This window comes from Pristis pectinata, chromosome 6, assembly GCF_009764475.1.
Source record: "Pristis pectinata isolate sPriPec2 chromosome 6, sPriPec2.1.pri, whole genome shotgun sequence".
In the NCBI taxonomy this organism is placed as follows: Eukaryota; Metazoa; Chordata; class Chondrichthyes; order Rhinopristiformes; family Pristidae; genus Pristis; species Pristis pectinata.
The window spans coordinates 89,760,803-89,773,011 of NC_067410.1; the positions used below are offsets into that span (position 1 = coordinate 89,760,803).

The window sequence follows — 12,209 nt, forward strand, 5'->3', positions numbered from 1 at the left end:
CATATCACTACTGACTGTAAAACCCAATTAACTTTTGCATTTATTCCTACAACCTTGGTGAGACAATATAAGATTAGCAAATATTTTTCACTAAATTTTTATTATTTTCAATGAAATATTATTATTATTTGTGCAGAAACAGTCATAGCAATTTCCAAAACTATGTTTTCTTTGAATTCTAGACAGAGACAGCAGATTGCAGAAGATTTATATCTACTGAAAGATCAGAAAAGAAAAGTCCACAAGCTGTTTGAAGCAAACAAAAGGAACTTCACCGATAGTTTATTTGGAATTCTTAATTGTTGCTATAACAAAGAAAATGATAGACAAAAGAAGACATTGTTTCCTAAAGAACAGTACCTCATCATACATGTACAATTTTACAAAATAAATGAGTGCAAATAGATTTCATCAGAACATTCACAGTGGCATCTTCCATTAAACTGGGAATTTTTAAAACCTTCAGGAGAAACAAAAATATTTGCAAAGCTTGTAATAGAGTCTGTAACCTATGCTAATCAGTGTAGAAAATCATTTGAAATGGTTTATTCAGCAAGGTTTCTTAGATGCACAAAGCAAAATGGCTGTGTTAAATCAAAAGACTTTAACAAAGACTAGCATATATCATTGGTTGCAGGCTCAAACGCATCCAAACAACAGGCAATATCATCAAATGTCCATGGCCGAAAAGTGATTGATTAACAGTTTTTCCAATTGTAGGGAGTGATTACTTAACGTTACTCAGTTTTTATGTTTTAACCGGAAGGTACTATACACTTCTCTCAAAAGATTTTTCAAGCAAAAACAGAAATGAATCATATTATTTCAATATTCAGGAGAAGATTGAGAGCAGATTAAGTCATGAAAACATTTTAGTACACAAAGTAGATGACGTTTCTTGAGAAAATTAAGAATACCTACAAACAAAATGCCAGTCCCAGTCAAATAGGACTTCTTTTGCTCATGAGGTCCAGCAAAGTCATGACTGAAGCAAATGGACTTCTGATTTTTCAGGAAAACAGCCATTGGCAAGAAAAAACATTGCATGGGGGAATTTTCTTTCCATAGCCAATCCATCATCATGCCAAGAGAGCATCAACAACACAAAAAAGCTAAAGGCAGAGAACTGTCATCAACTAAAATCTTCCTCACATGCAAGTATGTGATCTGATGTGGTTTAATGAGAGCCCTGGATACTGTAATAGTGCACCTTTCTGAATAGAGTGGGAAAGAAAAAAATTGCACCATCATTACTAAAGGAGTTGTCAAATCAATTCACTTCCAGAGAGAATTTACTGTTGATTTTTTCTGAGTTTCACATACCTAACTTCTGAGTGTGTCTCACCAATCAGTATTTCAGGCTGCCGCATGTGTTTTATTGGAGTGGGAGGATTCCTGTATTATTTTGTTATGCATATGTTTGTTGAAACACTTGCAATTTAAACAGCATGATCATGAAAGTCAGTAATACCACAGTATTCTTTGTTTGTAGACGATATCACACAGTGATAACAAAGAAATATCCTACAGCAACAGCACTGAAGCCCCGTGCAATCCAATATACAGCAATACCTCACAAGATGCAGACACAAATACAAAAATATAAAATTTGAACCATAATGCACTTTTCCTTTACTGCATCAGTGGAAACTATTTTATCCAAAATTAGAGGATTCAACTGTGGGAATTTAAAAGATTTAGACACTTCCATGTGTTTCATTAGACCATTGAAAATTAATTATTTGTCAGACTTTAGTATGTTGAATGGTAGAAAACTAGTAGGTTAAAAGCAAATACCTCTCAGGTGAAATATTTTTAAAAAGACATTGTTTGTCTGTTTTTAAGAACATTCCAGCAGCTGTTTAATCTTGTATGAAGATTATAATTTGGCCATTTTAACACAAGACGTAGCCATGCCGTTGAGACTGGAGAGTGCTTTCCAGCATGAAAAATAATGTAGCATGTAATTTAAAGATCAGTACGAAAGGTTCTCAAAGCTTGAGCTACATACCGTGCTAAGAACATTTCAGCAAACAGTTCCTTTCAGCACTTCGTAGCATGCAAACCTGTGAAGTGCTTGGACCTTTGCACCAAACCTCAGGCAATTATTTGTGCGAAGGATAGTCTTTTACAAAATACAGAGCGATTGTGTGGACGCCTAAAGACCAGTATCAAAGGGAGAAATGCATGCCAGGGTCACAAGGATTCATTGATCTTCAGCATCGTCCTCATCCAGAGATACTACACCTGAGGAAGCAACATCTGATACCTTCCTCCGTCCCTCATACTCCCCATCCTCCTTCTTAGAAATGCTTTTGTAGTCTTGGCATGACATATCGTCTTCTTCTGGAGTAAAACAAGATTCAGCATAAGACACAGAATAAGAGGAGTCCTCACAGATAAGGTTCCTAAAGGCACATTCAGTGTTTCCGTTTGGGTGCAGCTGAGAAATCACATCCCGATGGTCAGGCATTGCACCTATCTGGCCAAATAGTTTTGCAGCTAATTCAGTCGGGGTCCCCAGCTCCATCTTAAGCAAAGGATGGTCTTCCAGACTGCACAGACTTGAACAAAGGGTCTCTGGGGAGACAGTCTGGGAGGAATCACTCTCCTGCTCACATGATGCCTGCCTCACTGCAAGTTGGCACAAATGGCTATGCAGCCTGTCTCTTGAATAATTCACTTGAGGGTGCTGTCCTGCTGGATCTGAAACAAGAATAGTGTATCTCGTGAATAGTGGTACACTTACAGTCATTACAATTTACTGATTATTGGTAATGATCCTTAACAGCAGATTGAGATTCATTGCATTCATGTAAAATCTAAATAGGATACATAATACATTCATTTAAAACAGTGTCCAAAACAAACAACATGGTGGTTGTTCCCATTCCCATGTAGCCATCCTTGCAACAGTCCTACTGCCTGAAATGGAAGATGTGCCCAAATATTGGGTTCCACATAAATTTGTGCATCAAATCAATGTGTTTAGTGCTAACATCCATTCAGCTCCATGGCTTCTAATCACAAAATTGGATATCTTATCTTATCTTATAAAAAAAAGACTCTTGAAATAGCATTAGGGTGGTTTACACTCAGAATCAGGCAATAATTCGAAACCTATGCCATTCGCTATGGGATCACTCAGTTGAACACTGTTCTGACAATTTACTATGCACTCACCTAGGACGTCTTTAAAGGCTACTCCCCATGGCACCCAGACAGCATCACACAGTGTGTGTGTGGAGAGGGAAAGTCCCCAGATTTAGTGAGACCTGGGGTTATAAGATGAACACCCAGGAGGTCCTGAATACCACTACAGGGGTGCCAGGAGATCCAGGAGGGCTGTGATAAGAAGAGCCCAGCAGGAAGTATCCACAGCTGTCTCCTCCAGGTATGAGAATTCATACTCAGTGGAGCAATGGAGAGATTTGAACTGTGGATAGAGTCGTTTGGTTCACTTTGGGCATCATGATCTTGCAGACTTCTTGATAGAGAACATGGTTCTTGCAAAGCAGTCTGTCATATCCGAGGGAGACAATGCCAGTCTCCTCTGCTCAGTTGATAGAGGAGACTGAGTGCTGAGGCAGGACATCCCTCTGGTTGCCACCTTCTTCTTCCTGCTCCTGCCAGACTTCAGGTGAGGAAGGGGCCTTGGCATTCTTCCTCTTCCTTCAGTTGGCAGGTACACAGTATACAGCACCCCACTGAAAAGGTCTCTGCACCTATTGAATGTATGGTGCAGATCATCCTTGGCTGATGCAGGTAATGAGATCCAGTGTTGTTTTCTACAATGGATCTGGTTCTTGCATGGCTCTTGTAGCAGCAATCATCTTTGAAACAGGAGAGGGAAGTTTAGCATAGTCATTCTCTCCCAAGATCCATCTTCTCGGGACATGGCAGCTGTTCAACATGTCCAGTGGTGTGAACTCCCTGAGAAAGAAGCCTTTCTGTGCGCTTTCTGGAAGTATGGCATTAACCATGAGGAGATTCTTCTGATGTTTCATCAGCTCCTGAATATCAAGTGAGTGGGAACCTTTCCTCTGTAATAACAGTGCTGGAAAACCTGAGCCTGCAAATGCTTTGTTCATCCGAGAGGTAAAGGTATGTGAACTTCCAAGGAAGTCAAGTTAATGACAGTAGCAAAAATAATCACATTCAGTGCAAGTTGAATGCAATATTTCTTCAGGAGGCTAAAGAAATTTGGCATGTCCTCTTTGACGCTCACCAATTTTTAATCGATGCACCACAGAAAGCATCCTATCTGGATGTATCACAGCTTGGTATAGCAACCGCTCTGCCCATGACCACAAGAAACTGCAGAGATTTGTGGACACAGCTCAGCACATCACAGAAACCAGCCTTTCCCCTCCATGGACTCTGTCTATACTTCTCACTGCCTCAGTAAAGCAGCCAGCATAAAAGACCCCATCCACCCCAGACATTCTCTCTTCTCCCCTCTCCTATCAGGCAGAAGATACAATAGCCTGAAAGCACGTACCACCAGGCTCAAGGACAATTTCTATCCTGCTGTTATAGGACTATTGAATGGTTCCCTGGTACGATAAGATGGACTCTTGACTTCACAATCTATCTTGTTATGACCTTGCACCTTATTGTCTACATGCACTGCACTTTCTCTGTAGCTGTGACACCTGTATTGTTTTAGCCTGTACTACCTCAATGCACTGTGTAATGAATGGGTCTGTATGAACAGTATGCAAGGCAAGGTTTTCACTGTACCTCAGTACAAATGACAATAATAAACCAATAATTCCAAATCCAAGCTGATGAAGGGTCTTCAACCTGAAAAACTAACACTGTTGCCTCACTTTTTGAGCTTTTCCAGCATTATCTGTTTATTTCAGATTTCCAGCATCTGCAGTTTTTCTTTACTTTTCAATAGTTTAAAGTCCTTCTGCTTAAATCAGATTACCCCTAAAGAGGGACATCAGTAAGTTGTATTGATTGCATCAAGCAAATAGGTTCAAAAATGAAAGCTCGTATGGAAGCAATTGATAGCAATGAACCAAAGAAGGTGTTTCCAGAAATAGTAATGTTGGCATTTAAATTTTAAAGAGCACTTGAATTGTCCATAGCAACACCATATGTTAAGGACATCTGTCAGATTTTGGCAACCTGCATTGCCATAGAAGTGACTTAAAATACTTATTTCCATATGGGTCTCTGAGTGCTTCAGATGATAAATGAAAGAAAGATGGCAGGAACAGAGCAATCACATGCTCATCGCTGTTCTTTTGTACCATCCAGCTATTTTGCAATGCCAATGGTACAACTGAACTCAAGTTCCAAGATCTAAAGTTGAAAAAGCTGGGCAGGATCCTCTCCCACGACAAGAGGTGTCCATATCTAGAGGTCAGGCAAGTTAAAGAATGGATCTAGTTATGACCCCTGCCAAATTTTAGATACAACCACTAGCAAGGATTGCACATGAGTAACAGTCACGTGTAAAGGAGTGACAACTCGCCAAGAGACCATGGCCCAGAGAGGAAACATCAGAAGGCAGCTAAAAAATAAATTAGTGATGACTGGTAAAGTTATTAAAATTGCAGCAACTAACAACGTACCTTGAAGAATTTCTGAACTGAGGAGATGTGGTGGAAAAGACAGAAAGAGAAGGAACATGAAATCCAAGTCTTAAGTAACATTGTTACTTATAAACTTTTGACATGTACTAACAGTACGATTGTTTCCATACCTTTTTACTGCTTTCACACTTGAATGGGCTAAGGGGAATATGCACAAGGATAACTAAGAAAACACAGGATAAATTGTGAAGAAATAATTTTTATAGCAGCACTAAATCACATTGATTCCATAGTTGCAGAATAATTATAAATACCACAGAAATGCTTGGAAAGGTCACCATTACCAGCTGGTTGTGTGCTGTCAGTAGTTGGTACAAAGTCTTCATCATACGAATCATCATTTGACTCATCGCCATCAACAGATGACCACGCTTTGAGTTTGGCCTCTGCAATTTCAAATTGTTCTGCCACACCTGAAATACAATTAATCTCATGTAAAACTATTATGCAAATGGATAGTGAACCAACACAAAAATAAGAGTTACCCAATCAAAAGTTTGTACAGCCTGGAAGAGTGAGTATGCATTACAATTGCCATTTGAACTGCAACCTATTCCTCAACTGAACAAGAGCAACTTGCATTTACATAGAATAAAACTACAAAATGCTGGAACCACTCAGTGGGTTAGACAGCATCGGTGGACAGAGAAACAGTATTTCAGGTCAAAGACCCTTCATCATAATTGGGAAAGAGAAAACAAGTTAGTTTTAAATTGCAGGGAATGTGAGGTCAGGGTCGCCATGGGGAAAGTTAGAGAGGTCATCTGGTTGATGCAGGGCTATAGGGTCTAGCAGGTCAGGCTACATTAATGGAGAGAGCAAAATTGAGCCAATATTGCAGATGGATGACTTACAGCAGAAATAGTCAGTTTTGACACAGATTTTAGAAAAAGTGAATTACCTCAGGCTGTAGCATTCAATGTTGAGTCCGGCTGCAATGTACCCAGATAGAAGATGCAGTGTAGTTCTTCAAGCTCCCTATCTATCTATGGCCTTCTTATTACATTGCAATGAGGTACAGATAGGTAGGTCAGAATGGGAATAGGATAGAGAATTGAAATTGCAGGTAACAGGATGCTTGGTGTGTCTGTGGTCTGAACACAGGTGGTCTCCAAAGCGGTCATCCACTCTGCATTTGAATTCCCCAATTTAGAGAGCACATTGTGAACACTAATTGCAGTATATTAGTTTGCAAGAAGAGCAAGTGAATTGCTGCATCACTTTGAAGGACTGTTTGGGTCCCTGGATAATGGAAAGAGAAGAGACAGAAGGACATGGTATCTCCTGTAGTTACATGGGAAAGTGCTGTGAGGGAATGGTCGGTGGAGACAAAAGAGCGGACAAGGACTGCATTAAAGGTAGAGGAATTGGAAGAAAAATTATCCAATTCGCAGAGTGTGTTACCTCTTCTGAAGTTTTTCATGGAAATTATTTTTCTGAAAAGATGCACAAATACTTTTATACATGCTAGAATTTCTAGATAAACTTCAGTAATGGTGCCAAAATTTCATCTGAGAATTCCACGTCTAAGATTTTTTTTAAATTTCCCACAAGTTATTAGTTTGTCTGAGCCTTGTCTGCACTTTTTCGGATCGTGTTTGGTTCAACTTCAGAAGATTTGCACATGTGAAAAGTATCCAAGCACAATTTCAATGACATCACTCATCTGTCACTGTTTAAGGGCTACAATAAATGAGATTTATAGTCCATGGTTTAGATCCTCAACATGCAAAGCCTCAAAGCTCAGAATCATTCAGTGCTTTCATATGTTAAAAATAGAATGCATATACTGATCTTCAGTTTTAAACATATTTACATTTTAAGCAGGTAATGAAAAGCTATTCCAGTTTAATATTAAAGGAGAAAAGTCTGAGATACTGAGATAGTTTCAACACAAGCAAAAAGAGCCAAGTGGAGACCTAGCAGACTTCATTTTTAGCTATAAAACTGGTGACCTTGTGCCCACTAAAACCCTTACTCTCCCCAATTCATGTCATTCCCTGTAGGACTTTTCTCCCTTACTTCTAAAGGATACATAATTGGTTGAACACTCCATCACAAGAACTGGCTAGGCCATATCAAAAAATATTGGACCTCTATCTCCTGTGACAAAAAACAGACGTTACTCATAGTTTATCCAAAAGAACAAAAATAATACCTGACTTCTTCATTGCCATGTTCCTAATCTCCCCTGCCCATCCATTTCCACCCACAGGTAGTTTAAAGAACTCATGGACTTCCACGATCAAATGATCAAGACCATCCACCCAACGGACTCTATTTGCATCAGTCTACCTACTGCTCACTAAATCAATCCTTACCAGGCTCACTGTTCTCAACTCTGTTGCTCTCAAGCTGCTCTCCCAGCTCGTATTGTATACAAGATCCATCTCCCTCTAACCAAATTTCCACTAAACTTTTCCTGGGACCTCTGCTAGATGTCTTTAAAAATAATTCTCCCTCTTCAGATATTGTTGTCCACTCTTTCAAAAGAACAAATCTCTGACCCCTCTTCTTTTAAGCTGCCATTTCATCTACTATCTCCTTCTTCACTCCAAAGTCTACAGCAATCCCTAATCTGTGCCCAATTTTCCTGAAATACTCTCACAAAATAAATTACTGAATGACCCTAGTAAAAGTGGTAATTTACAAGGGCCGGTATTTTATGGTTTAGATGCTGCATCCCTCACTGGTTGTTCTTGAATCGGATTTGGTTAGGGAGATAGTGTTTCCCCTATTCACACAGGCCCAAGATCCTCTATAATGGAGACTGGGCTGAAAGGTTTCTTTAGTCACAGGAAGTTCCAGTGAAAAGTTCATTGCAAGTCTCCGAGTAACAAGCAGCAAGCAGTGATTGTTGTCTGCTGGGCCCATTCCACTGGACTGTGAAAATGATGCATTTTCTTTCCTTGTGTCCAATGCAACTCTTGTCCATACCATCCTCCTCTAACTCTCTGCCATTGTTTGGGGTAATGCCACCCTCTCTTATTTAATCCAAGTATAGCATGTCTATAAAAGACTTCTTTTCCCACCTCTACAATTCTCTGAAATTCTCCCATGGGCTGTTGCTTAGTCTCGTCTTCTTCATTACCTAAATACTACTACTTGACAAGTCAACCTGAAGACATGGTGTTAGCAACCCCATGTACATCTCTTGCCTTTTGCTTATATGGCATCCGGCTGCTTACCAGATATGTGCTCCTGGAAGAATTAATGTCTAATTTTACTCTGAGCAGAGTTTCCAAACCTGTATATGCATTTCCATAAAATCACCTTGGTCCATTCTTGGCTTAATCCAGTCACTGCTGAAACCTTGCCAATACTATTATATCTAGAGTTGAATATTCCTGTGTTCTTCTGGCTGTCTGAACCATCTTTCACCTTCCACAAAGCAACATCTGAATCTGACTTGCCTGTATCTTGACTTTCTCCGCTCACCAACCACTGCCAAGTTCTTTGAGCTAGCTTCACTTTCATTTCACTGATACCGTGAATCTAATATTATTCTTCTTCAGCAGCCCCTCAGGCTTAGGATGACTCTTTCCATTCCAGTTTTGTGGGTCTTGAGGTGGCTGCAGAGGCCGATGTGGGAACCACAAAACTCTTCCACAAATGGGAAAGGAGGTGCCTGATGGGACAGGTAGCTTGTGAGGCAGTGCACTCCTTCCACCCACAAGGCCTCTGTGTGCATCCAACGTATAGACTCAAGGTCCTCAATACCATCCAAAATGCTTCTTCTCACTCTTCCTTTCTACGTTACTTGTTGCATTACGAGTACAATTTCTGGAATGGTTGTGATACCAACATCACTAAAATTATTTCAATAAAATTTCAATCTGCTCCCTGACATTCTGCAGATGGAGCCCTAAAGAGCAATTAGGAACTCGGGCACATTTTTTTGCAAGTACAAAACAAGCAAAGACTCCCACTCATATTGGTAAGCACTAAATATGTCCACCAGCATATCCAAAAAGGAATTTGAGCCAATTTATCAAAACCACTTTCGCTCTGCCAGCATCTAAGCTAAAATCTACCCAAATCCACTACCAAACAGATGCAAATGCTGTGTAAAGACTCTCATTTTAAGGAAGGAGAGAAATTTTAAAAGAAAGTTTTGAAAGAAAACAAATTAAGCTCAGTTACTGCTGTCTTGAACAGTTTCATTTACTTACAATTTAATTTCCGTGCAATGCACATACCCCAAATGTCAGGCTACACTTCATTGACATATTCAATCTATTATTTGCAAAATGCATTCATCTGTAAGTAACTGAGAGAACTTATCACCTGTGTAGCAGGAGTTTGAACTTCACATATTCTCATTGCATGTGATTTTTGCTAACCACGTTAAATTGATTTCCTTGGAAAACCAATGCATAAGCATTGGGCGCTTGAATAAACTGTGATATACCGCTACCCACAAACAAACATATTTGCATTTCTTATCAACATGAAGGCACATTCCTCAACTGAGGAAGTTCCCATGCTAAAAAAAATATGCAGTTACGAGGATTATTTCTTTATGTACTTGCACCAACTTTTCAAATAAGAAAAAGTGGATTGAACAGCACTAGAGCAAAAACTATGCTTGTTACCTGTTAGCTGCTTTAGTGCACAAGTATGGTCATTACATTGTTCTGGTTTGAAACTTCAATCCCCACAGAAAATCTTTAAAGCGCATAAATCTAGGCTGACACTTCAGCACTGTACAACAGTAAGGAATTGGTGAACTGTTAAATGGCCAGAAAGCATTAAAAGTGCAAGAAAGGGGGGAAAAAAAACATTTTGTAAGGATGAAACCCCTCTTTAGACAAGAAATAAATTTAAAAGGAGTTCAAAATTAACATTAGTTACTGCATAAGAAGAAAACTTCTTGAAGGCAATGAATTAACAACTGAACCAGCTCCAATAATGCAGATAATTTGGAATAGTTCTTCACACAAGTTGACAGTGTAATTATCATTAAGAACGCTCATCAACACCTTCCCAAAATATATCATTTTTATCTCAAAGGACTAAGCAGATTTCAGTGTATTAAGTGAGGTGTCTGTCTAAGGGCTGGATTTACCTGCTGCAAATCGTGCTTCCTGTTCGCCTTCACTTAAGTCGGAGTAGGAGTTGAAATCAATCTCAAGAGTCATTGGCGACTCCATCGGCTTACACCAACCTTTCCACTCGATGAGGTGAGCAACCCGGCCCTGAGCCATGGCTGTAGGTTTGGTTACATGGTCTTTCACCACCTGGGAGAAACCTGGAGAAAGAGATCAGAATAAACACATGGAGAGTGTGATCATCTTCAATGAATGCACTAATCAATGTAACAGGCCCTGATTTAACCATTCAATCATTGAATTAATCGCTTTTATTACAATTCCAGGGAGTTGTATAAAGAAATTTGTAGAACGAGTAAACATCAACAATTATTTAAACACAACGTTACTCTACATCATTGCAAATATTGCCATGTGTTCAGAAGCGTAACAAGCCTCACATTTATCGAGTGTAACCAGGTTCTAAGGATAGAGGACAAGGACCATATAGGCCAAAAGCAAAAGGCCCAGTTGCATCCTGACTTTACCATGACCAAAAGGCAATAGAGGGATGTAGAACTTGACTTTGAGTTCAGGAAACCCAAAGTATAAATGATAAACATGTGAGAAAGAAAATAATACAGTTGCTAATGCCTCCAAATATTCTAACAGAAGGTTACAATATGATCTAGGAAAATGACAAATACTGAATTGTTCAGGCTTCAATTTTACTTTTGGACAAAATAGAGAAATATTAATAGTCAAACAACATAAGGTAATTTTAAGTTCAAATTTATTAATGGATGCAGTACAGTAATCTGCTCTATGGCACAGGTGAGTGGCATGTTCTTTAAATACACATAATCTGATTTTATTTGTGCATTGTCAAGGTCCATTATGACATAATTGTCATTGACAGGGTCCCGGATAATGGAGGTCAGAGCAATCTACCTGGAAATAAGAAGTACTGTTCTAAAGCTTTCTCTGATATTGTAAAGTTTCTCTTTATATGTGGCACAGAAATTGGCAGTTGAAACTAGATCCTCTGAAATAAGCTTCAGATGCAATTACATCTGTAGTGTTTTTATAAAAATTCTATTCTGCCTAGTAGTTCAAACAGTTGTTTGCAGATATATACATGTCCAATTATCCAACATTTGAGTCAGTATGACAGAATATTGGGAACCTCTACAAGCCCACAGACAGCCAGATGGCCCAATGGTGTAAAAGTGGATCGGCATTCAAATCCCTCCATGTCCAGTGAGTTAGGTTGATGAAGGGATGAGTGGAAAAAAAGATGCATTCACTTTTTCAATTTGTTCAGTCTCCATTTCTCCCCTATCCTTCTGCTGTGACTCCACATCTGGTTTTACATCCGTGTTATGGTTACTGAACATCATCCACACAGGAGCAGCACAGTATAAACACGGTTTATTACTGAGATAAGATTTATTTGTTTTCCTCACTTTAGAGTTCAAGTTTTAGAGTCCAAGTGAAACACTAATGTACTTGTACTTCTATTTTAGCATGCTGCATCCAATGCTCACAATGAGGTAACCAAGGCAGATGA

At 39.2% G+C, this 12,209-nt stretch overlaps 1 protein-coding gene across 4 annotated transcripts in view; it reads right to left on the bottom strand.

The window, feature by feature from the left end:
* Positions 1–252: 252 nt before the first annotated feature.
* Positions 253–12,209, bottom strand: part of LOC127571620 (protein FAM131A-like) — a 51,230-nt gene continuing 39,273 nt past the window's right edge. For 3 of the 4 annotated variants that reach the window (XM_052018172.1, XM_052018175.1, XM_052018173.1), the window contains exons 4-6: positions 10,678–10,860; positions 5,864–6,022; positions 261–2,706 (exon numbers count right to left, since the gene is read on the bottom strand). In XM_052018172.1, the coding sequence (XP_051874132.1) occupies positions 2,207–2,706; positions 5,864–6,022; positions 10,678–10,860 (842 nt within the window). In that variant the 3' untranslated portion in view covers positions 261–2,206. Of the gene's footprint in view, positions 2,707–5,863; positions 6,023–10,677; positions 10,861–12,209 lie in introns of all 4 variants that reach the window. The other variant, XM_052018174.1, reaches the window with a different exon arrangement.